The 26,033-nt window shown below is 42.9% G+C and overlaps 2 protein-coding genes across 4 annotated transcripts in view; one reads left to right on the plus strand and one right to left on the minus strand.

The window, feature by feature from the left end:
* The first annotated feature begins 1,873 nt into the window (after window positions 1-1,873).
* st14 (ST14 transmembrane serine protease matriptase) lies at window positions 1,874-20,039 on the plus strand. The gene is made up of 19 exons (XM_061775975.1): window positions 1,874-2,066; window positions 5,748-5,895; window positions 6,486-6,643; window positions 7,712-7,782; window positions 8,767-8,939; window positions 9,951-9,986; window positions 11,323-11,551; window positions 13,576-13,715; window positions 13,793-13,896; window positions 14,166-14,275; window positions 14,700-14,830; window positions 15,171-15,275; window positions 16,191-16,298; window positions 16,394-16,507; window positions 16,939-17,058; window positions 17,421-17,601; window positions 18,280-18,548; window positions 19,103-19,239; window positions 19,341-20,039. The coding sequence occupies exons 1-19, from the start codon at window positions 2,046-2,048 to the stop codon at window positions 19,500-19,502; spliced, it is 2,517 nt and encodes an 838-aa protein (XP_061631959.1). The 5' UTR covers window positions 1,874-2,045; the 3' UTR covers window positions 19,503-20,039.
* An 830-nt stretch (window positions 20,040-20,869) lies between these two features.
* Window positions 20,870-26,033, minus strand: part of kirrel3l (kirre like nephrin family adhesion molecule 3, like) — a 38,335-nt gene continuing 33,171 nt past the window's right edge. For 2 of the 3 annotated variants that reach the window (XM_061775976.1, XM_061775978.1), the window contains exons 9-15: window positions 25,787-25,913; window positions 25,580-25,680; window positions 24,709-24,907; window positions 23,456-23,575; window positions 23,237-23,346; window positions 23,002-23,091; window positions 20,870-22,889 (exon numbers count right to left, since the gene is read on the minus strand). In XM_061775976.1, the coding sequence (XP_061631960.1) occupies window positions 22,395-22,889; window positions 23,002-23,091; window positions 23,237-23,346; window positions 23,456-23,575; window positions 24,709-24,907; window positions 25,580-25,680; window positions 25,787-25,913 (1,242 nt within the window). In that variant the 3' untranslated portion in view covers window positions 20,870-22,394. The remainder of the gene's footprint in view (window positions 22,890-23,001; window positions 23,092-23,236; window positions 23,347-23,455; window positions 23,576-24,708; window positions 24,908-25,579; window positions 25,681-25,786; window positions 25,914-26,033) is intronic. The other variant, XM_061775977.1, reaches the window with a different exon arrangement.

The raw sequence follows: 26,033 nt of genomic DNA on the forward strand, positions 1-26,033 counted from the left end.
TGATTGTACTTTACAAATTATATTATTAAATTATCAATTATTACTAATAATTAATTAACCAATTATTTAATAAAGTGACAAATCTACAGTGCAGTATATGTAACATTTTTCATTTTAATAATAATAATAATCAATCCATTTGCCGTACTGCTTATCCTTACACAAGTCGTGGGCGTGCTGGAGCCTATCCCAGCTATCTTCGGGCGAGAGGCGGGGTACACCCTGAACTGGTCGCCAGCCAATTGCAGGGCACAGATAAACAAAGCAATTGAGAGTCTTCAATTAACCTACCATGCACATTTTTGGGATGTGGGAGGAAACCGGACTGCCCGGAGAAAACCCTCGCAGGCACAGGGAGAACATGCAAACGCCACACAGGCGGGGCCGGGATTTGAACCCCGGTCCTCAGAACTGTGAGGCAGATGTGCTAACCAGTCGATCACCGCGCTGGCAATAATAATAATAATAATAATAATAATAATTAATAATACATTGTTTACTTGTACAATAAAAGCGAGTTTTTTAATGAGATTATTGCATACAAAATAAATGAAAAAATTATATCTACATTTTAAGTAACCTATTGTAGTGGGAAAAGGCTGTCCCTCCAAAGGTGATGAAAAGACAAGAACAAAACTGGTCAAGAGGCCAACAGCAACACTGCTGCAAGAATTTTTGGCCACGACTGGCTGTTTAGTACATGGGATCGCCCTTATCTTAAACCCCCCCCCCCCCCCCCCCCCCCCCAAAAAAAAATTACTACATTTGTCAAAACTTAACTTGAAATCTCCCAAACGCATGCGGGAAAATGTGTCGTGGTCTGATAAAACTTAGGTTGAACTTTTTGACCCAAACTCTAAATGGTATCTTTGGTGCAAGCACTTAACTGATCATCACCAGCACAACTACAGTTGGGAGCCACTTAGTCAAGATGCAGAGAGAAATGAGCAGTTTCCAATACCAGTCAGTGTTAGCACAAAACCTTCAGGCTTCTGCTAGAAAAGAAAAACTAATGTAAGGAAAAGTGTAGGAGCTTTATTTGGGGTTATTCATAGGCCCTTTAAATGGTGACAGGTGTGTGCTGACTGCCCTTAACGTGAGTTTGAATGTTATTAGTTTATTCCAAACACAGCCAAAATTACAGTTATAATAAATGGGTGTGCAAATTGTGCAACCCAATCGACCCATTATTTAGATTTTTTTACACTTCTCATTTGGAAAGGATTCCCCCCCTCCCTCCCCCCTCCCCCACTTGAGTTGTACATTTTATAGGATACATTAATGGTGTAAAAAAAAGAAGAAGAAAAAATCAACTGATTTGTCTTGGTCTCATTTTTTTTTTATATATATCACCTCCCGCCCCGCCAAAAAAGAAAAAAAAAGCATTTCAATAGGGGTGTGTAGACTTTTTATATCCCCTGTAAATACTGTACAGCGATGTGCCACAGTCTTAGCCTTTGTTCAGTGTGTTTAGTGGTCTTCTCTGAAGAACATTTTAGTCTCAAATAGCTGGCACTTAACCACAAAGTTTGTTTAGCCTTTTAGTTGTAACTGTCAAACTATCCAGTGCAATCAATTCAATTTCATAATCAGATTTTTTAATTTGAGTGTATATGTGTGTGAGAATGGGTGAATGAGAGCCATTATCTTTGTGCGCATTGTAGAAAAGTGCAAAGCCAGTCCATTTCCTTGCATTAGTTTACAGGGCAAACATGCCACATCCAACATGGCAGACGCGCTCACTCATACACCAACGCTCACCGAGCTCAATATCTACATGCATACGTCTACGGCAGTGAGTGGCTGCAGGTATTTGTGGGCGTGACCTGTGAAATAGGTGTGGAAGGAAGAGCGCCTTTTTTTTTTTTTTTTTTTAAAGCGTTTCCAGCTTGCGTCGACACAGGAAGTTGGTGCCGAATTTCATTCAACTGTGACTAACATTATTCGTTTTGCTGCTTTTCAACACGACACGCGTTGATTTTACTTGTACTTCGTAACTCAAATTAAAAGCCAGAGGATCAAGTGGGTTCGTGTCGTCGTTGGGGATGTATGCCGCCAGATACGACGTGAGTGGTTACAAACTACACTCGAAGCAGATCGTTCTCTTCTTAAAAGGCACACGGCCTCAACTCAGTGTGCTCCAAAAACGGGCTTGTTTTGTTGTAGTAATTTGAATGCACTGGGCCTGCTCAATGAGTAGTTGAACCCGAACGTTTCGTGAATGAACGCTAAATACCCAACAAACAAATCTCTCAAATGACTGATCTGAAAGCAGGAAAACAAAAAAAAAAAAAAAAAAACAGTTTCACTTGACTTGGTTGTTTCATGCTTCATTGCGTGTGTCCCAATGAGTCACACTCGCGCTGCTCATTTTTTGATGACTATTATTCTTATTTTTGTTTTACAGTTCATCAATGAAGCCATCCTATCAATTAAGCCATCCTACAACTGTTTGCGAGCTCCTAAACTTCTTCTAACATTGCTCATGAGCAATGAAGTTTCTCTTGCTTATTTTACACACATGCAGACATGTTGCTGGAGCCAATTCGAGGACAGCTTAAAGATTCACCATAATGCATGCAGCCATGTTCAAAGATTGTACTAGGATATTATTTGTTCTTCTTTAGTGTGTATGAATACTTAACCACCAGTGATGACAAGTGGCCAAAGGTGTCAAAGGTCTCTCCACAGGCTTATTAATGGTTACATGGTCGTATTAGCGCTTACTGGAACATACAACAGGTGTACCTCGTATATATTTCAGGTTCTGACATTCACGGGGGCCCGATCGGGCCACCATAATAGTTCGATCCAGATATTTTGAGTTTGAGCCACTTAAATGGATCAAGGCATTTCGTAGGTAGATGCTTGCACTTAAGTGTTTGCGTTATGGTTTGTAACTGTTATACGCAAACTGTGTGGCTCACTTATAAACGCTGACATATTGTGTACATCGAGAATAATGATATTGGGAGGGAACGTTCTTCGTTATTCTATTTAATTACAATCATCACTCATGTCACGATACGTAATCAAATCACAAGGCTTCGATCCTCCGTTTTGCACGTTTTCCCAATATTAGTGGTTGGGACGCCATTTGTTAAATAGTCAATGAGAATTTATACTGCCCTAAATAACATTACACACGAAAAAACAACACAGATATATTGTCTTTCAGGCTTAATGTGATAAAATGTGGTCTACCTGATAATAGGTGAGTTTTCGTATTTACTGATTTACTGATGAAAGGCAGAGACGCCTTCATAAGTTCTGAAACATAAAATAAAGCTCCTGGTTGGGGAATGTGTGTCACTAATGCAGTTTACAAACATAACTGTCATAAAAGGCTTTTTTCAGATCCAAATCGCAATCATCAGAATCATATTTATTGGCCAAATATGTTAAAAAAAACAAGCCGAATCCGCCATCACAAAATATACATTTAGGACATAAACCTTCATGCTATTTTTTTAACAATTTAGATTGGATAATAATTTGGTCACATGGGAACTGAGCATTTGGATTGATTTGTGAAGATATATGAAACTGACCATAGTTGGACATACTGTATGTAAAATGTTTCGGCCTATGTGGGCTGCGACTGGCTGGCATGCACAGTTCAGGGTGGATCCCGCTTCTCATCTCTTGCCCCGAGTCAGCTGGGATAGGCTCCAGCTCACCTGTGACCCCAATGATGATAAGCAGTACACAAGATGGATGCATGGAAGCTAGTGCCACCTACAGAACGCAGCCGTTCAGAGCTGGTGGATGTCTGCACGCTCTTGAATGTATTTTTTTTTTTTTTAATTTTTTTTTTTTTTGTAAGGGCAGATGTTTAGTTCCAGCCCTAGACTAGAGTGTTGCTGTGCAAAGGAACATGTGGGTTACTCCCTCAAGAAAACGGAAGGATTCTGCAGGGTTCAGCAAAAGCAAAATGCTTCACATTGTTAAAGAGATGATAATAATTCATTCACAGAGTGAAGAATGGGCCGTGATGGAGTTTGCTTAATGGTTATATTAAGGCGTGATGAATTGATGAAGGGGAGGGAGAGACCCTGGAGCACTCGCTGACCCCATCTCTAAAGAGTTCTCTCGTTCTGGCCCGTGATTGCCGTTTGAGATTCCACTTAGACAGCGCGTGCGGAAGCCATCGCTGAGTAAAAATAGGCCTTAATTGCAGTGAGTTATCATCCGGACTCATGTAATTGAGCCCCTGTCGTAAGGGGCAGCCCGTCTGACAAATTGATTTAATATCAATGCGCTTCTCCATCCCTAATGGTACTCGGGCTTCTTCGCTCATCTGCTTCAGGCACTGAATTCATTGTGTGTGGATTACACCGCCCACTTGAGTGAGCGCCATATTGGGCATACATCTCGTGTCGACACACGCGCACCATTTATCATGCAGTGTCTGAAATCATGCCCGCCGCTAAATCCTAAACAGGTTTGACCGGTCTTTCAAATTTAGGTATGTTGCTTGTTACTGCATGCTGCTTTTGCAACTTTACGTAGCACATTAGCATTTTTAAGCCACACATACAGTGTACAGCGTTGCTCTGAGCGAAATTGACCGAGGTTAACCCCTTTTTTTTTTTTTTTTTTTTTTTAAGAAATCATTTCGCCCAAACTGGTTTCGAGAGCGGCAGCCGGTAGTTAACATAGAAATGCAGATAGTTCTCGAAAGAATGCATTACAAAGTACAAGTAGAACACAGTTCATTGTGCGGCTGATTGATTGGTATTTTTCCCAATTGTGTTCCATGGTCAAATTGTCACCATCAGAAAACCTTTAACTCTGCCGCCATCAAAAAGAGGCCCAAAGGGCTTCCCCTAATCTAAAGTCCCCAATCGGGCAAGGAAAACCTAAAATCCTGCTTGGGGGGGGGGGGGGGGGGGGGAGAAACACCACAATAACTATGACTCAATGCACCTAACTTCAGATGTACTGTATGTTTATTTATTTAAATCTTCTCTCACCTAGAAATGACATCATGTATGACCTCGGTTGGAATTTATGCAAATTTAAAGGCACATTTTTCCTCCAAACCTCAGCTGTGTTGACTTGAGAAATTCCATGAACAAGCTAAATTAACCATCAGTTAATTGTAATTATTTGTTATTTTTCAAACATTATTTGTAAAGGGCTGGGAGAATTCCATTCTGAATTTTCAGTGTTGTATCCGGCAAAAAAAATACTGCCCCGAGGAGTGTCATCGTGGAGGCCTCGCTTATTCATGGCAGCAATCACTTCCACATAATCTTCTGAAATATAAACAATTGATCCATTAATGGATTGTTAAGGCCACCCTAAAAAAAGTACATTCTTTTTTTGTCGCTAGTGCTGAACCTTTTTTTTTTTTTTTATTTGCACTCTAATATAATTTCTTTTATGAGGTAGAAGGTAAGCGATCATTTTCAGAATTCAGATATTTGTCAAATGTTTCACAGATTTATGTGAAAGCTTAAATTTGACTGTTGTTGAGGCGTACGAGTCGTTCATATTAACACTCAGCTCAGTTAGTACATTCGAACCACTAATTTGTAATTGTAATTTCTTTCCATTGGGAGAATTTTCAAATAGAAGTTGGTGTAAAAACAGTGCGTGATTATTATTTTTCATTCCCTGCGGGAGCCAATCACAAGACAAACAAGTTACCTGCAGGAATCCACCTTTTATCTGAACGGTTTAATTATATTCGGTGATTAGTTTTATGCAAAATGCTCACATTTAATTTCCCTCTCCCTCAGGGCCACAGTGACCGCCATGAGCGGATCGACTTCTTAACCAGCAAGGAGAAAGCCTCATCCAAGCGGAAGCTCGGCGCCGTGATCGGCGTTCTACTGGCGGTCCTCGTCCTCGCTGCTGTAGCTGCTTTCCTAATTTGGCTTTTTGTCTGTGAGTGCTGTTGAGAAGCTTCCTTCATTATATTCCCTCTTAAAGAGACTTGAAGTAACCCTGCTATGCTATTATGAACATCATGAGGACCTTCGTTTTTTTTTGCATAAATCAAAGTTATCCTTTGTAGGATTTAATAAGATGTTTGAAGTGTTTATTCCGCCGATGTCAGCTCGCGCAAAGACAACGTTAGCATCAGAATAAGTGTTTATACTTGCTGTGAAGGCTCTTTGACAGGAGACTGCAATAGTGCCTTGTTTGGATGTTGTTGTTTTTTTTTTTTATTTCCCATTAGCTTTAGCTCAAGTGACAGCACTGACTTTCTCCTTTTGAATAATGCTAAGAAGAAGAAAAAAAAGTCAGTCAGTGACAAGATTTTCCCTGTCATGAGTTCTGACAAACAGCCCTCTGAAGTCTTGATTAGCAGCCCCTCGACAGAGGAGGCAGTTTATTTGTCCTCTCAACTCGAGATCAATCTGCACGTCTTTTTAAAAATAGTGTTTCGGTTTAAAAAGCCTTCTGTCATCTAAGGCAACGAACCCGAAATGATGCGCAGTTCAAAAACTCTCCTTTGCCTTGTCGCCTTCAAGTTAAGGATGCCGAAGAAGCCACGCTCAGTAAGCAGCAGAAACCTGCCGTGCTGGTGTTCAGCGGCCACATGAAGATACCCGACATCCCATACAAAGAGAAGCTGGAGGACACCAGCAGCCCCGAATTTGAAGCACTGGCAGAAAAACTGGAGGGAGTTGTGAGTTTGATGCCGAAAGATGGCGCGCACGTTTTTACACCTTACATATAATATTTGGTCTGTTGTTGAAGGAACTATTCTTAGAAATATTGCCAATTTGCCATTGGTCCTCGATTTCCGATGGAGTTCTGTTCCTACGGTGACGACGTTACCCGAAATTGTACACAAGCGTCATAGTCTTACAAACCTATGCTAACACGTTCATGAAGTCATAAATTCATTAATTAACATTACGGTACGACCTATTACGTATGCATTTAACGGTAATGCCATTAACCAACTGAGTTTGGTTAGTTTCATCATTTCTTGTTTTTTTGCCTTTTTTTCCTGAAAATTAACATTTTCTTTGTAAATTTGATTTGATTGAAATGGCCGATTGAAAGCTAGTAGAATAAACACAACTACGACTAAATTTACTGTTAAATGTTCTGTGCAGTGCTTGGACAAGCTTTGCTTCACATTAAAATTATCACACACACAATTAATTAAACAATAATTTTGTTGTAGTGATTTGGTTGCGACAATTTTTTGTTCATATACAACCAGTACATTTGTTGGCCTAATGTCTACTGCTGCCACGTACTATGTTTTGCAGTGGTTTATACCAACACCTGTACAACCTGTAACACCTGTAGGGGGACCCCAAGAGCAGAAATAAATCCCCACAAATCCTGTATTCTCTACTTTGTGTACACGCATGTGGCTCAGCAGGTTGCATGAGTTGTTCCACAACTACACACATCACATGGCCCAGCCTGTACCTCTTTAAAACTGTTGTATTGCTGTCATTTATATGTGTATACATACTATGTTTATTATTTTACAGTTATTTCTTTATTACAGTGTACTGGCCTTAAGTTTATCTTTACACAGTAGTGGTTACATGCGTTTCATGTTCTAGAGATTGACAAGAGATCAGGCAAGATGGCTTAATTGAGCGTTCCACCATTGTGCGTTTTCCAAGTATTTTAATGTACTGTACTTCTTCGATTCAAATGGAATTGATGTCAGGGAGGTAGACACAAGCTCTCTACATGATCTGTTCCTAAAAAAAAATTCTCTTCACAGTTGGAGGAAAACTTGAAGAAGAATCCATTACTTGCTACATACTACACAAAGTCTGTTGTCACAGCGTTCAGGTACTTTTTGTGTTTGGGGATCATGGAAATGGTGATGGTATTTAGTGTTACTGTGTAAATGTTAAGTAAACATTAGTGCTAAAAATATTTTGCACCCATTTTTATCACCCTTATCAAATTCAAGCAACAAAATGAAGGCCTTAAGGTTTTTGATAAGTTTGTTTGATCAGCCCAGGCTGTCGTCCACCTTTTGCCCGAAGTCAGCTGGGATAGACTCCAGTTCCCCGCAATCCTGCACGGAATTAACGCTGCAGAAAATGTTTGGATGCATGTGAACCAACCTAATCTCTCAGCATTCCTGTGCTATTTCTGAGGGAATTGCAATGTCTTGTCATTATTAAAAGGACTATAAAACAATTGAACATATTTAATCAAGCTGATAACATGTTTTCTTGTACTGTACTTATTTACTGGAATGTATTGGCAGCAGATCAGACAATCACATGCATGCTTTATGCAACTTTGTGTGATTCCTATATGTATCATCATTTAATGATTGACGCGTAGCCTCATATTCAGGATGTGCGCCTCCTCCGTTCTCTTCCTCGCTGTCACTCCCGAGTTTATGACAGCCTCTAGGCTGCTATTGTATTTATGTTAATTCTTTTCTTTTCAAAGATGGCTTTGATTGCTGACCCCGGTGGAATATGAGTCCTAACAAACAAGCATACCAAAGTAAAGTTTTTTTTTTTTTTTTTTTTTTTCCCCCCCCATGTTGTCTGCACACCAGCTAGTACTATAAAAGTAATATTAGTTCTGTGAAACTTCTGTTTTAGTCCTTTTTTGCTAGTATTTGCAAAACAGTGGACGTTTACAGCGCAGTCACTGCTTGTTGACAGCGCCAGCATGAACTCACGCTCGCTCGATTTTATTTCTCGGTTTTGTCTCTGTATTGGCGATTCAATTCCCCGACTAATCAAGCGCTTCCTCCCAAATCTTTAAAGTTGATACTGAATGACTGCATGTTCTCTCTGCTTTCTCCAGTGAGGGTGTGATCGCTTACTATTGGTCCCAGTTTGATGTCCCAGTGGAGGACCTCGAGGTCGTGCCTGAAATCTCTGAGGAGCTTGTGTCAGAGACCTTGGAGAATGGAATAACGGAGCAGCAAAGGACCAGGAGCGTCGGTCAGGTCAAGATCAGTGAAATCACGGCCACACGTAAGCACGACTTGCTTTCTGATTGACGGTATGCTTTTCAATAATTGACATTTTCACTGATTGACATTATGCTTTTCAAAGACACAACGATATTTTCCACCAGCATCTAATATGCCTTTTGATTTGGATATCCATCATGTTAAAAGCTATACTTTCTGCATCAAGGTTAAATAACTGACGCGTATTAATCACCAAATGATCAAATGAAATGATCTTCCCTGTTTGCTTATTAAAGTGGTGGACTTTATTTGGCCCTGTACTTTTTACTTGGGCCGTGCGTATTGAAACCAAAAAAGTAGACCAGCCACACACAAATGAAAACTTCCGGTTCGGCAGACGCGCTGCTCTGTGACAGCAGTGTCAGCCCGCGTGCACGCCCGCTGTATTTGAGCCCAGCACTCAGCAGATCTATAAGACTGAGAATGCAGAGCTGAATAAGCTTGCTGTCATCTCATATTAGCCTTGCTATTCTGTGCGGTATGCTTTGCATTAGAAAGCGCTCACTTCGACTTCTGCTGATAAGATGATAAGGCATCTAGCAGACCTCCCTGCTTGTACTGCACCTGAGATTGTGCATTCATACAGTTTGGGTCCTCTAATGAGATTAGCTCAGCCCTGTTTGGAGAGGCCCATTATTCTTCATTCCGTCTTCCCGGTGTTCCCATTGCATTTGTCCGCAACCTGGCCACTAGCCAAGAGCTGACCTTGTGACTCAGAGGGGTTTGGTTCTCTTAAAAATGATTCCTGTGGGTGTGATTCGATGTTGCTGCCGTTGATCCTTAAGCAGAGATGTATGGCTTGCCGCTTTAAGGCAAGGTGAGATGGATCAGAAAGAGCGATATACGCAGCAGCGCCGGTCCCCCCTAAAGGCAGGGAAATAGAACAGAAAATGTGCAAACCTAAATATTTTAGGCCTCGACATCAGAATCTAGTTGCCTCCCAGCCTCAGTGGCATACTCCAGCCTTTCTTCTTAGTTCTAACACTCTCCCTTCTCTTCCGTCTGCCTCCAGTCACTGACTCCCGCATGGCCAGGAACCCGCGAGCCAGTGAGTACAATCTGTGCAATTTCAAACACTCATGACCCTAATTTCTGTGTCAAACTGGATAAGTTATTTTCGAACAACAGTCAGACTCCGGCCAGTCAGTCACCATGGACCATGCTTTGATTTATAATTTATGCACGATTGAACTTTTTTGCGCTCATTCCATTAATTGCCCTCTCTATGAATCAGTTTAAGCACAATTAAACATAGAATCATCATTCTTTGACTATTTGTCAGCATTTCCTTTTGAAAGAAATCTCAAAGTTGCATTTCTTCATACTTACTTTTTAGGTACATCTGCATAATCTTGCAAGCGCTTGTGCTTGGGCAATATGCCCTGAAAATAAAATCTCCGAATTTTTTTTCACAAGAATCAAAATTCTGATTTTAATCCTTCGCTTCGTTTCCCCTTGTGGTTAAAGGAAAACACAATTGAGAATGAAATTATTCATATCAAGCATTGCTTTTTGTCTTTTTAAAAAAAAATAAAAACAATTTAACCCAAAAACCTTTAGGCACTCAAACAGCATGGCTCAGCTCTGTTGTCCACGCTGCACTCCCTTTAGCGCTCTCTTTGTCTCTTCTCGTGTAGAGTTTGACAGGTGAGGCAAGCAGTCCTCTGTAAAAGATTTCTGGCTCGGAAAAGTTTCCGACATTTCGGTAAATTACTGATTTTGCAACTGAAACACAAAAAATGTCTGGCCAATGTTTCGTGCAATTTACTCGGTGACTGTAATCTCCCGGGCTCCTTTTTTGTTATACGGAAAACAATGTCAAACTGATTCTGCAGATGTTCTATATTTCTGTTTACATATTTCTGTTTATTATTAACAGCGAATTTCAATCCAATTTTTTGTCTATTTGTCCAACCTTTTTAATCTGTTTTATCTGTTAAGTGATACAATTTTCTGACTTCTTTCAGGATTTGTGTGGATAAGGATTTCCCTAACATTACTGATGTTTCTGACACCGATGTCCCCCCCAAAATCCCTTTCGCCTAGAACTTTATTCACTTCCAGACTAGATACTGTTTGCGCACTTAATATCAATTTAATATGAAAGAAAATATATTTAGATGCACCTCTCTGCCAAACCCATCAGGTTGTAGCTTGTTGTGCTTACAACTTACAGGATTTTATTACATTGCGAATAAAACCTGACCTCCTTTTAGCTATAAAGGTGCTAGATTGTAGTCAATTGCTAAATGACTTTTGGTGGTCTGCTCTCTCTGAGACCTGTTGTCTTCGTAAAGGCAAAATCGTTTTATGCTTGTATTCTTATTGTGCAGGTGTAATCGGGCTCAAGTTTGAATGTCATGCAATCAATGTTTAATTCCCAGATGAATGTTTCTTCCGTCTGGATGCTGAAGAAACAGAGTCTCAGTTTTCATCTCCGGGGTACCCCGGCGGCTACCCCTCGAAGTCTCGCTGTCAGTGGCAAATCAGAGCGTCGGCCTCAAACGTCATCTCTGTCACGTTTCCCTTCTTCCATGTGGAGGACGACTGCTCCGATGACTTTGTCTCCATTTATGATTCTTTGAGTCCTGACGATTCTCAGACGATCACAGAGTAAGTGACGGCGCTTTCAGTCCACTAATAAGATGCATAAGAGGTGATGCAAGGCCAAAGGAAACTAAATAACTAAACTAAATGAATGTTTGACAGATCAAGGTTTGACATTATGTGCATTCTGTGCTTTGCTGTCTCCCTTGCAGAGAAATAACATGAAACAGACTCATTTTACTCTAAAACAGCATTGGTACATCACTTTGACATAAATCACACTCTGGTCTGGACTTAAACCTCTCGGAGCAGGATCCCTTTAATAGGACTTAACCAATGTTCGTCTAATTTATTTATCCTTGAAGATCAGACAGAGAGGAAATGTAGTCGTACCGCATTCCTAAGGGACAACCACGAGGAATCACTTTATTTGACTGAAATGTTGCACAGGGATTTAGGGATGAAAGGTGTTTTGATGTGGGTGGAAAATGCCTTCCACTTCATTCCTTTCACTGGATTTGTGAATAACAACACAAACCAAACTTGGTCCTAAAGCCTTCAGCGCTGCATTTATTGTTAACTTTCTCAACCTCAGTGAGATTGAGTTGGCCCAAAAAGACCTTTTGCTTTCAAATCTATGAAGGATGCCAACCTTAATCCTGCCACGCTGCTGTGTATAATTGCACTTTGTGGGGAGTGGGGGGGGGGTTGATTCTAAAAAATATAGGCCCCTCGAATGCAACGCGAGCTGAATCTGTCGTCAATTTTGCATTCAGAATCCACTGCAGAACAAACACACTTAACATGTAATGCGTAACATTTTCACAAGACTATTGCGATCAGTTTAAGCCAAGGTGACGGAGTTTTATGAGAGACATAACATAATAGTCTTTAAAGATGTTATTTGACCGAGGTTTGTGTGTACGGTTGCTTACACACACACACACACGCACACACACTTATCGAAACTTTTGATAACACCTCCCTTGTTTGACTTTGAATCTCCTCCAAAGCAATCTCATCTCGCCTTATTTATCTGTCTCCATCTCGCCTTGCTTATTTATTGATTTATTTTCAAATTAAATCATTTCAATCTTGTTTGTGACATTGATGTTTAGAGTGAAATGACTCAAAGCTTGACGCGAGGCCCTCAATTTGTCTTCCCTTATAGAGAATGAACAAAATGCTTGTGCAAAAATTGCAAAATGTCGCTATTAAGGTGCACGACACGAGTTTACAAAACCCTTCAAATGCCAAGTTTTTATGAAATGACTAAGGTAAATCATTTCAAAACTTATTAATGTATAACCTGTACAACTCAGTTGCTTTTTTTTTTTTGTTTGCACAAGTGTGCACATGCTCTTTATTTCATTCATCCGTTTGTTTGTGTTATTTAATAAGTTAAAATAGCACGCCACAATATTATACTTGCACGCCACAATATTATACTTATATATAAAATAGAATATATATATATTAAATAGAATATAAAGATTTAAACAGTTTGTGCATCATGATTTAATGCTGGAATTACATCGTGCTGTTCCTACTGGTGTGCCTGTCTTGGCCACTGGGAGGCAGTGTAATACAGTCATGCAGACACAAAGGAAGAACAGTAGATCAATCCTTCTACTACTATTACTACCGTAAGTGCCACAGTAAGATGCTGCAATATTAGTCATTTTCTGTAGTGGATAAAGAATTGTGTGTATTGTTATAGTATCTGTCTACATGTGTTGCTCCACCGTTTATGTACAAATACTAAAACTGCAACTATTGATGCAAACTGTGAGCGCGTTATATTAATATCAAGTTAGCCTTGTTTTAGTTTGACAGTAAACTTCAACACTTTGAAGCCTCTTTTTTTGATGAATTGTTCACTATTTTCCAAACTGCTGCTTATTGTGAATTGACTGGAAATGAGTTAATTGGCATCATACAATGCTCGTATCTGAAGTGTGCGCTCTCAAGTCAAAGCAAATAAATAATTTGTATTTCAAGGCACCACTATATATTTCTTAGACAAAGAAAAAAGAGGCAAAGGATACATGTTATTGCATATTGTTTTGATTACGCCCCCCCCCCCCCAGGAAGTGCGGTCACAGGCCTCCCTCCAACCCTCTGGAGGTGGTGTCGTCCGGTAACATCATGCTCATCAGCCTGATAACTGACAGTGAGACCCAGCGGCCTGGCTTTCAGGCATTGTACAAAGCCATCCCAAAATCTAAAGGTAAATCAGCACATCATCGTGCCACCTACAGTCGTTAAATGTCCCTGCTGATGTGAGATTAAATGCATTGTTTTCAGTGATGACCTGTGGCAGCGTCCTCTCTGAAAGCTCAGGAGTCTTCACCTCCCCTCTCTACCCTAGTTTCTATCCTCCTGCTATGGACTGCAAGTGGACCATTAAGGTTTGCAACAATGACCCCCCCACCCCCCTTTTATGTGGAACGCCCCGCCGTTTCCTCCTCCTCCATCAGGCTGCCATAAGAGGAACGCTGAGGCAGCATTATAGAAGCCAAGCTGTTCAGTATCTCCTCTGTCTTCATCTGTCAGGTTGCCGCCGCAGAAGCTGAGCTGCAGCTCGTGCGCATCAGTTTACAAGTCTTACAGCTACAGTGCATGTCCTTATGTGTGTAGTAAATAAGCGTGAAATGAAACAAACGCTCCTGTGCTGTAGGTCCCCGCCGGGAAAAAGGTGCGTGTGAAGTTCACCATGTTCCGCATGAAAGAGCCTGGGGTGGACACTCGCGTGTGTCACAAAGATTATGTGGAGGTTTCAGGCAATAAGTACGATTTAACACACTACTATTTATATGTATCGTGTTTTATTATTGTCTTTTTTTGTTTTTGCATAAGTTCCGTTGTGATTAATCTGATGTATGTACAGTAAATATACACTCTCTAGACACAACAATAGGTACACTGCACAATCTTATGCATATAATACAGTAAGGGTTGTCTCAAAAATGCTTTAAGAAGCACAGTACTCAGCAAAACTCTCTCCGGCAATACTAATCATGTATGGCTGACTTGCTTGATTGAAAAATGATGGCGTGTTGAGCAATACTCCAGTCCTATAGCGAATGAAATTGTGTAAATAATCAAGTGAGAGACCAACCACCATGAAAAACAAGCACCGGCGCCCCTGCTGGAAATGTTACTAATTTACCTTCTACAAGTGGTCTTAAAATATTATTGTCTTTTTAACCAGGTATTGTGGCGAACTGTCCTCTTTGGCTCTGACCAGCACCACTAATACCTTAGATGTGACCTTCCACTCTGACGAGTCGTACACCGACAAAGGCTTCCGTGCTGAATACAGTGCCTACGATCCCGGAAACCGTGAGTTAGCCCGCTACAATACAAAAGCCTTCCATCCTCGGGTGGAAGCGAGGTGGCTGACTGAGTGTCAAATGGAGCTGTGAAATGACAAAGGGTGAAACTCCAGCAGGACTAATCATCAGAGAGATTGTTTGTTGGGTCCAGTTTTCTTTGTGCGTGGCACTCAGGAGCACTCCGCTTGAAAGCCCTCCGCCCTTTATGCCGTTTTCGCAAATGGATTTATAATTTCACAGATCAACAGGGACGAGCGATTGCAACATGACAGTTATAAACACACTGTGTCACTCCCATTCTCTTTCATTTTCAATTTTTTTTAATATATTTTGTTTCCTGCTTCTAGCTTGCCCCGACATGTTTGCCTGCGCATCCGGCATTTGCATCGCCACAGAACTCAAGTGTGATGGCTGGAACGACTGCGGTGACATGAGCGACGAGATGAAGTGCGGTACGTTTCCTCTCCAAACAATCGCCTGCCTGATTAATTTTCTCAAAGGTTATCTTTAGTTGACAGACAACAGGAAATAGCTGATCCTTTTCTTGCCTTGGAGGCCTGAGTTGGCCAGCGAGTTAAAAATCACCAATTTTGTGATTGCGTCGTGTTCAGGTACAGTACTACTTCAAATGTATACAAATCTTGGGATATCTAAACGTGAATTTATGGAGTTATTCCCCAGCATTGCATCTGTAACAGCTTCCTTAACGTTTGTGGAAAAAGTGGCGAGGTGAAAAGGTGCTTCATTCTGAACATGAGAAAAGACAGCGCCGCTTAAAATGAATTAGACGTCACTTATCTGAAGGGACGTCATCGCATGACGGCAAGTACTGCTAACTTAAGTCTACTGTAAAACGGCGGTAAACTTGGTCAGTGGCTTGTTGCGTTAAATATTGATGCCGTAAAGGATTATGAGTTTCCACAAAGGTTGGTCAAAGGGTCTTTCCTCCAAGTATTTCCGGGTCATCTCGCTCTGATAGGAAACAAAAGGAAAGTTCCTAAGCAAAAACTAGAATCCAAAAGGGGTCCATAGAATTGTCCAACAAGTCTTTTAAAATGAAGAAAATGAAGCCTCTTCCCATGAATTGGTGCATGCAGTGTTGGAGGAAATAAGGAGAGAGTGATGTTCCAAATTTCACCAGACCTGAAATAGCGCTTTGTTTAGTTTTGAACTGTTCGTTGATGTCTCTTGGACACTTTGAGGCGTATACAGATGTGTTTCCCGACTTCTGCCAATCGCCAACATAAATTAACTTTCTTCTACTTATTTTGTTGATGTGGAAAGCTCAAATTTGTTCCATATTCTGAGCTGTTTCTGCCCTCCTTGCTCCTTGCTCACGCGCTTAAAATGTGACTGTGTTCCCCCAGAGTGTGACAAGGACCAGTTTAACTGCGGCAACGGTTTGTGCAAACCTAAACTGTGGGTTTGCGATCGCGTTAATGACTGCGGGGATGGCAGCGACGAGAAGAGTTGCAGTAAGTCAACCAAACCCTTTGGGTGCTTTGTGTCACCCCCCCTCACCCTCCCTCCTTTTCATGCTATTTTTAACATCTTCGTCATTGAACTGCAGGTTGCGAGGAAAACGAGTGGCGCTGCGGGGATGGCGTGTGCATGCCTCAGGACGTGGTGTGCGATACCAAGACGGACTGCGAGGACGGCAGTGACGAGGCCTCGTGTGAAACCTGTGAGCGCTAGCGCCTCTTGCGTTTTGAAAATCCACAGCAGAGTGATTTCTAAGCAAGTTACGCAGGCCATTAAGTGCTTCATCCGCAGTGTAGTGGTGGTTTAGACTTTACAAAGCAGCTGCTTTAAAGTCCTCATTGTATTTGACTTGCTAGGTGCATTCTCTTCTTTCCCTTTTTCGTGTACACAAAAGGCCACTCTTGAGTTTTCCTTATTTTCACTTCTGTGAATAAGGCAGGATATTAGACGGCGAGCCCAATCAATACACCGAATCAATGAAATCTCCTCAATCACACTGCGTTGTGCACTCAAGGCTCACTTTGAAGTTTCGCCGATTGCACGGTGTTATTTTTGGTTGGAGTTAGCGGTCGATTTGAATCGTGAATGTGTTTTGATCTGGGCTGCTGCTTGTCCCCCACGCCACCACCGCAGCCCCGGGCATCTGCTCCGCCTTCAGCTTCAAGTGTAAGAGCGGCGACTGCGTCAACAAGGTCAACGCCGAATGCGACCGCGTCGACGACTGTGCCGATAACTCGGACGAGGCCAACTGTAGTAAGTCGTCATCGTGATCTTCTTTTCCCTTTGCAATGTTCAGTATTCATCTGAAAGTGGCTTTAATCTCCCCATTGTCATTTAAAGGAGATTATGAAAAAAGTGTTGTTTAGCTGGCCTCAGGCATTGACTGCTTTATTTTTTAATTCTTTGAAAGCAGCTTTTATCTGTGTAATTTCTTTATTCAGATTTAGCCTTCGGGTATGCCTGGCGTGTAAGCTCCACATTTTTGATCACATAATGTGACATTCTCTTTTATTAGCGTGCCTAATAATCAGAATAGCTTTAAGACAACTTCTCTCTTTTCATATCATTCGCTCATCGTCATCAGCCCTCTCCTTGCTTTCTCCTCACGTTCCTAGAATGTGGCACACGGCCGTACAAACTGAATCGGATCGTAGGGGGTCAAAATGCTGAGCTGGGAGAATGGCCCTGGCAGGTCAGCCTGCACTTCCTGACCTACGGGCACGTTTGCGGGGCCTCCATCATCTCCCAAAAGTGGCTCCTTTCAGCTGCCCACTGCTTTGTCACCCACGAACCAGCGTGAGTCACTACTTGTGCACTTAATTTGCAAAAACAAAGGGGCTCTCTTGTGCATACTGTTATCATGCTTTATTATTCATCGCGTATTTGACATTTTATCAGATCTCATTATGCACTACCGGTATTCTTGGGGCTGGGCTGGGGCTGGGGCTGGGGGGGGGGGGGGGGGGAGAAACTTGAACTATGCACAACAGAGGACAAATTATACAAATTTCAAAGTCTGAAAAAGAGCCCCTGATGATACAGTTAATTCAGAAAAACCTTGGGGGGCCTAAATTTACATCTCATTTTGTGTAAAAATATAGCTGCACTCATCATAGTGGCCTGTAGGAGGCGCACTAGCCATGCTTTACCAATTGAGACACTTCAACTTAATTGAGCAGGAAGTTGATTGTTTCTGCAGATTCCCACTAAATATTGATAGTTGCAGAATAGAACAACATTTAATCCAAACTATCTACAAGACTACAACTAGAAATCACTTATAGCTTTTCCTTTCCAATACATCATCATAAGGAGTGGTGACAGTGCACCAAACAATGAATGTAAATTAAATTGCACCTTGTGAAGACGAGTGATGTTTTCTTGAATTTCTTTATTTCACAAAGTATCACATTTTTTTTTTTTTTGCATCTTTGTTACAGTTACATAACCTTTGCTTCCTCTTTGCCGAAGCAGCAATAAAGTCACATCCAACTGGCAAACGTACAGCGGCTTGCAGGACCAGTACAAGCAAGACGACGTCCAGCGCCGCTCCGTGAAGACGATCGTCAGCCACCCGGATTACAACCAGATGACCTTTGACTACGACATTGCCCTGCTGGAGCTCAGCGAGCCTCTGGACTTGACTGATACCATCCAACCCATCTGCCTGCCCGCTCCCTCCCACGTCTTCCCCGCAGGCATGTCCTGCTCGGTCACGGGTTGGGGCGCGCTCCGAGAAGGAGGTATTCAGCATCCGTGGCTTATTCTGCTTCCGTCTTGAGTCCTGCTCTATTTTTAATATGGGTGATTATTATACCCGTTCTGTTCATTTCAGCTAGTATTCCTCAATTACGGGTGACCCACTCTGTAGTACCGGATGCGTGCGTACAGTATGTGTGCGTTTCCCCACTTTGCATATCCAGCACTCACCAAAATTGAGAGAAAGACATTGCGCTGCTCCCTCATGCCTCTCCCAATGAGCTATTCATCTCAGCCCTTCATCTTGCGTCATTCTCTGCTTTCTCGTTTCATCCCATGTCTCTCTTCTTTAATGGCCTTCCTGCTTCTTTCTCTCTCACATCACGGCATGCTTCCCTTCTGCCTCTCTTCCCTCTCATCCTTTTCTAATCTGCTCTATGCCATTAAGCCTTTCCCCATATCCATACATCAAGACGGGTGCCGCTCCTCTAGGAAGCCTCTTAAACCTTCATTAGCTAACACTAATCCAGTCCATTAACACCTTTGATTTGAGGGGCGAACATTGTGGAGCGCTGACCCCTTTGTCCTGTTTTCTCAGGTCAAAAGTCGCAGCTCCTGCAGAAGGCATCAGTGAAAATTATCAACGACTCCGTGTGCAACGTCGTCACCGAGGGCCAGGTCACCTCGCGGATGCTCTGCAGCGGATTCTTAACCGGAGGAGTTGATGCATGTCAGGTGAGAAGAAGCTAATACATAGCTGTTCCTCACACCCCTCTGAGCGCTCTCACCGCCAGCGACAAAATCGTAACCCGTCTTTTATGACCCCCGCTCACTAGGGAGACTCCGGCGGCCCCCTGGTGTGTTTCGAGGAAAGCGGGAAGTGGTTCCAGGCCGGCATAGTGAGCTGGGGGGAGGGCTGCGCTCGCCGCAACAAGCCTGGTGTCTACACTCGTGTCACCAAGCTGAGAGAATGGATCAGAAAGACGACGGGCATTTGATCACGTGAAGAAGAGGTGGGGGGGGGGGACGAGCCGGGAAGAAGATCGGGCTAAAGGACGTGGAGATGGAACATTCCCATTTGTATTTTTTTTTTTTTTTTTTTTTTTTTTTTTTTTTTAGCAGCAGCAGACTAGGGACACATTATATGGACCCAGACCCCCACACGAATGACTCCAAGCACTTTATTTTGGTTTTATTCCTCCTCCCACTTCAACTCTTAACACACGCATCGACCACATTGACTCACATTTTGAATTGTAATCAACCTCAATGCCTCATCATTTTATACTGATACAAATCCAAAGATGAAAGATAAGTATTATCTGCATTTTGCCAATATTTCCCCACTGTTGGGCATTGGAAAAAGTGTTTTTTTTTTTGAACGGCTTTAATCTCTTGGAGATAATTTGCCGTTTTATCTTCCAAATCTGAACCGTAATTGTTGTTTATAGCCTTCACAACACTTTAGATAGATATCTGAACTCACACGTTTGTATGATTTGAAGAACCATTTTAAATAAACAAATCTTCCGCCAGTCCAGCGACTGTTTTGTTTTGAACGATGTCCAGGTTTTTCCAAATTTAGATAAGTGTTTTCATAGCGTACTTTAACATTACAAATTGGCTCCGATATAACAGGCACCAATCCATCTAAAATCCCATAATAGCTCTGGAAAATCCCCAACTGCGTCATATAGTGCCATTTGTGGATCCGTCCCACAGAGGCTGACTGAGCTTTGTGTTGGTCCACAGTTCCGCGTTTTTCCTCTCTTGTCCCCCATCGTGTTTCCTTGACCCAACTCGAACATCTTGTCTTTACGTAAGCTTTACTCATGGCTTCTTTTACAATCTACCTACCTGACTTTCATTTGATGGACGTTTTACTGTAGGGAGCTAAAATTTTAAATATTTATTGATGGGGGGGGTGAGGGGGGGGAAGTAATTTAGAAAAATAAAAGAATGATGCCTCTTGTGGATTTAAAATGTTTTTTCTCTCCCCCAAAGAATCCCCAACCATTTGGATAAATATTTTTTTTGTGTGAGCGTTGTACACTGTGGCAGTGATGTTGATTATGGGCAGTTTTTAAATCCCTTTTTTTTTTCTGTATGCATGTTCAACATGGGAAAAAAAGTAACACCGAGAAACAATTTTGCTTGTATTCCTTAATTCCTAATTCAATGTGCTCTTTCATTCACATTTGACTGGGTCACGGCTGCCGCTTTTGTCATGTTGCACGATCGCATCTGTCTTCATTAAAAGCCGCGCACCGTCGAGGGGATAGGAAAAAAAAAATCAACAGAGACAGCGCTGCTAATTTACGTATTCATCATTGTTGCGACGTGGGACGCTCTGCAGTGGAGCCGCTCAGACTTCCGCACTTCATGGGAAATGCTTTTATTTCAATATAAATATGTGTACAAAGATACAAGCAGTGGTAGCTTATTTTTAGCAAATAAAATTCATAATACATGATTAAAATAAATGAACAAGCAAATGGAAATAAGTTGCGATAAAATAACAAACAAACAAAAACAAAAAAACATTCAGTGATTCGTAAAGTAAGCAAGAAAATCTGTGGATCCAAATCAACCAACCAAGATAGATACATATTATATAAAGATATTTTACAATAGAGCAGCTTACACGCTGTACATTAAGGCTTATACAAAATATAAAAATAAAGACAAGCGATGATTTTTGCCTCCTCACTATCAAGTTTTAGTTGTTCTCGTCAGGCTGCCTGGCAACAAGCGTCAATTGGCAGTACAGGCATCGTATACTGAAACATCCACAAGGTAGAACGCAACTGAGCCAGGTGCAGAAACAAACATGTCTCAAACATGAAATGGACAGGACTCTAAAGGTTTTCACTAGACACATCATTTGCATGCAACAGAGAGAAAACATGGGCTTAGGCCATTTTGTACAGATATTTCCAGGGTAGCACTGTTTCTTGTAAACATTTTGAGACCAGTTGATTAAGATGTAAAACGTCCGTGTGACGACTGCCTGGCGTTTTGCCCCACCCGACGCGGCATTCAAGTTTAGTTCAAGTTCAAGATTGCCACCAAACGACAACATTTGATTGTTCTGGTATTACTCTACTTCCCCCTGCTCCGCAATCACAAAACACTGTCGGAAACAGTACCAGGGTATAAGGAATGCAGTACTTGGACCCCAACCCTGTAAAATGGTCACCATCTTTGGGTTTTTATGGACTTAACATTTGCCGCCTCGTTAAAACACACAATTCCCGTATAGTTCTTCAAGGCTAAAATTCAACTTGTTTTCATATTTCGTGTTCCGGTTGTTTTCTGGGATCCAGGTCAGGCCATAATATTCCACCATTGCGCAGGTTAGTTTGTTTCTGTGGCTAGCTCAGTCTGTTGTTGGTAACCGACACACAAATGTGCTTCGTATTCCTTTCGCATGCCAACCAAAAACAGCAAAAGACAGATGAAGGTAAATTGTTCATGTCCGTTTTCTGCTGTGGGAGCTTCATCTTGCAGACGCTTCACATTTAGCAGTGACGCGGAGTCAACTCTTGAATGCAGCCGTACCCCAGTCATCAGGTTGATCTGTTTTTATAGTCCGGCGAGCTGCTATCTCCACATGTGTGGTCAATCATGCAGTGAGAGACTGGTGAGATATCGCTCTTGAATTAGTAGTTTGACTTGAACACCACGATCAGCTGAAATCTGCAGCTGTGTTTCGCATCATCGACGATCCCTCCCTTTGCCACGCCGACGGCTTGTAGCGAATTCCTCTTAATACTTGTCCAACGTTAAGAACGTCTCTGTTCGTGTTAGTTCTCCCGCGTGTATGTGGCGATGATGTAGTGAACTACTCGTTGCTTCTGTTCTTTTGATTTCCAACGCCTCTCACCTCGTCAAACGTGCGTCTGCATCCGTTGCGAGGGTCGGCCATAGTCTGACTGTTGGGAGGACACTTGTGACGAGGCGTAAGAGAAGCGGGATGAGCTGGACACCTTGCTGGCCTCGTCGGACTGGTCGTACACGTCCACTTTCTCGTAAGAGGCCGGCTTGACGTAATTGGTGAAGGCGCGGCCGTACGTCGCCGGCAGGTAAGCGGAGCCGCTGTAGACGGGCTCGGTGGGATAAATGGTGGCCGGTTGAGATGGCTGCTGCTGCTGGCCGGCTTGTTGCTGCTCATATGCAGACTGGGTGACCGTGTTGGTGGCGTACCGGTGGGCGAAGTCGTAGACCCGCGGCTGGGTGCCCCGTTGGCCGTACATGGGGCTCGGCGAGGGCAGCTGAGATGGTGTGTATACGGGCCGAGGGTTGGGAACGTACTCCGAGAAGCCGCCGCCGCGTATGTGTCGATCTTCGTGGCCGTGCACATTGTAGTAGCCATTGGTGGGATCCTTCAATACATAGAGCGATAAATGTCCCTTGAGTACTTGACGTACTTCAGATACTGAAATTGAAAGTATGGATTCCTGCTATTTGGCAGGCTTTTTTCAAGTGAGACGTTACCTTGATGTCCGATCGCTCATCTTCCTCTTCTTCCAAGAGATCACTGTGTTCTGTGCGAGACGTCCCAGGAGACTCGCTGCTATTTGGAGCCTGAGGGAAGACCATGCATATTTTGATGAATTAATGGAGTGAGCAAGACCTCGCTTGGATAAGAACAAGACGCGCCTCTGTTACATGATGTGATGTCGGCTATGAATGACATTATTGTATCTAGAACAGATTATGCGGGTTTTACCATCGGCTCTTTGACATCCTCCTCATCGTCATTGCCTCGTGTGGCATTGTGATCGCTGTGAACAATTTGAACTCTGATGTCACTCTTGGAGAGGCGGGTACACCTCTTGCCTGCAGGAAATGAAAAGTAAACATGAATATTTAACACGATGTTGAGACTCTATTTGGGATTTGTTTGATTTGGAAAAATTGGCGAGTGACCCGTCCGTCCCATACTGACCGTTGAGCTCACCTTTGCCTGTGTGCCTGCAGCAGATGGAGACCAGCGTGATGACGCAAATGAGCAGGACACTGCCGCCGCCTACTGATCCGCCAACAATTAACAACATAGGTGTGGCTTCTGTAACGAGAGCAAAGGAAGTGAGCTTGGATGGTTTCTCAAGACAAGAGGGCTAAAGCTAGTTGAATGCACCAAAAGGGTCCGAAACGTTTGATACAAAGAACAAAATGCTTCCATTTGATTTGCAAACCCCTGAGATGCCAGTGCCTACAGGATGACCGCCATCGTAGGCTTTGTGCGAGGATTCCGCCATCACACACCCTGGCTATTGTCTCTAATCTCACTGAACTAAGTGTAACAAAATTTGACATCTAATTAGAGATTCCAGGAGATATTAGTGCTCTGGAGACCTCACTCTGCTGCACTGATGTAAATTACTGGAGAGGACCTGATTCTAGGTGTCTACTGCTACAAAGTCTTCCACTGGCTCCAGCATCCCAGTGTAATTTTAAGATCACTTCAGTGGAATACAGCCAGAAACGGCAGCTTTGCCTCTGAGACAGTGATCGAGAATATCAGTCCAAGCTCAAACACACGACTCCATCTAATTGACTTTTGTCCCCGATCAATATCCATGTTATAGGGCAAACATATTCATTAAAGCTAAGCATCTGCTGATTAAATCATATCGATTGGGAGAGTATAATTAAGATAAGGAGAGGCATGGGCTCTGCTTTTACCTAATCTGCGCTCCTTTTGCACAAGGATTGAGTTTCATTATGTTGTCTACAAAGGGCTTCAGTGGGAGAGTTTCACATTTTGATTGGAAATGTTTGGAAAATTACCAGAGCTAGCAGGACTGGAGAGCAACAGTATCAACCTGATTTGAGTCGAACTAAAGGTTGAGGATTCTTTCACTAGAGAAAAAAAATAATAAAATAAAAATAATCTCATGACTTTGGGTCAGAAGCGGGATGGTTGTCAGTCGATCGCAGGGACAAGGGGAAACAAAAAAAAAATCTCAACTATGGACAGTTTGGAGTAAAATTGCTGTTTTTGTCATTCAGGAGGAAACCTTAATGTCAAGAGAAAACCCATGCAAGCGCCGTGAGAACATGCAAACTCCACACAAAGACCAGAACCCGCATTAGAATCTCCAACCTCAGAACTGTGAGCTGGATGCGCAAACCACCTAATATCAATAATAAGAATGATAACAATAACAGCATGTTTGGGCCTTGTTGTGCCTTTACCTTGTTCCTTGAGTGTGACCAAGGCGGTGCCAGTGCCAAAGTTGTTCCAAGCAGTACAGTTGTAGCGCAGCTCAAAATCAGGCGCCAGAGTCTCGGAGAGCACCAGAGAGGACATGACTCCTTGGTCGCTGGCTACCGTCTGCACCGAGTAGCGACCAGAGGAACCGGAGGAGAGGCTGATGTCGCCGAAGGACCACACCTGTGGGAAGGAACAGATGGGTGAGTTTTCTTTTCTACACATGGCTCTTCACTGGTGAGTAAAGAAAATACATGTACAGCCTTAGATCCGTCCGTTGTGGTACGAGCACGTCTCACTGTGTAACGTACTTTCTGCCGACCTCAAAAGCGCAACACGGCTGAGCCGGCACGCGAGCTTACGTTTAAACGCCATCCCACGCGTGCCCTGCAGGTGAGGCTGAGGTAGCCACGCTGTGAAGTGGGCCTCCTCTTGCTGTCTGCGGCACAGGGCAAGCAGAGTACCTGTCTCGCTCTCTGTGTGCCCTCTCCTCTCACACCCTAATTATCCTCTCTCAGCCCAGCATACATTCAGTGGTTCAACAAGGTCAGCTGATTGATGCCTCTCGGGCCGCTAATTGAATGCAGTTTGGCTGAAAACCGTAGGAAGCCCGTCTCCCACAGCTCCCGCGACTCCCATCGCTTCATTTAATGCAAGCGCAATTACACCGCCGAATATGTGTGTACGTCTTTATTAGTGGGCTGAATATGTCCTGGTGCGAAGGTGTGAAGGTGAGGTCAGGCGAAAGGCTCTATCCAGTGATAGCCCACCTATAGGTGTGCTCGGGGGATGGTGAATTGTGTACCTATCGAACATGAGTGAATTACAAAGAGCGATAATCAGAGGTTCACTTACGATCTTATAAGGCGGCGGGCTGCTTCCCACCCGGCACTCCAGCTTGCCCTTGGAGTGCTTCGCTGCATGCTGTGTGGCCTCCGCTGTGATGATAGGAGGGCCTGGTGTGACGCACACACACAAAAAAGACAGCAGCAGAGAAATGAGAAAACATTATCGGACACAGCAAACACCAAATTGTCAAATACATCGGTGGCGGAAGCGCACCGTTTACAGTCAGAGTGGCATCTCTTTCTGCAACTCCGATGCGGGGAACAATGGCCTTGCACGTGTAAGTCCCTGCCTCCGCCTGGGTCACGGACTTGAGCTGCAAGGTGTTACTGTTACTCAGCACCTGGTGAGAGATGCAATAGGATAATTAGACTGGATGACAAATGAAACTAGGGTTCCTGTAGCCTTGCTTCAAAAGTTCCAAACGGGTTAACAAATTAACGAATCCGCACCGCACAACTTT

The sequence above is a fragment of the Phyllopteryx taeniolatus genome, chromosome 6, assembly GCF_024500385.1.
Source record: "Phyllopteryx taeniolatus isolate TA_2022b chromosome 6, UOR_Ptae_1.2, whole genome shotgun sequence".
Classification (NCBI taxonomy): domain Eukaryota; kingdom Metazoa; phylum Chordata; class Actinopteri; order Syngnathiformes; family Syngnathidae; genus Phyllopteryx; species Phyllopteryx taeniolatus.

Excerpts from the sequence above, each read along its gene's own strand:
- st14 (XM_061775975.1), top strand. The coding sequence starts at position 2,046 with ATGTATGCCGCCAGATACGAC. Across the intron at positions 16,299-16,393 it reads CAGCGACGAGAAGAGTTGCA|GTTGCGAGGAAAACGAGTGG; the intron begins GTAAGTCAACCA and ends ATTGAACTGCAG. Across the intron at positions 16,508-16,938 it reads CGAGGCCTCGTGTGAAACCT|CCCCGGGCATCTGCTCCGCC; the intron begins GTGAGCGCTAGC and ends CCACCACCGCAG.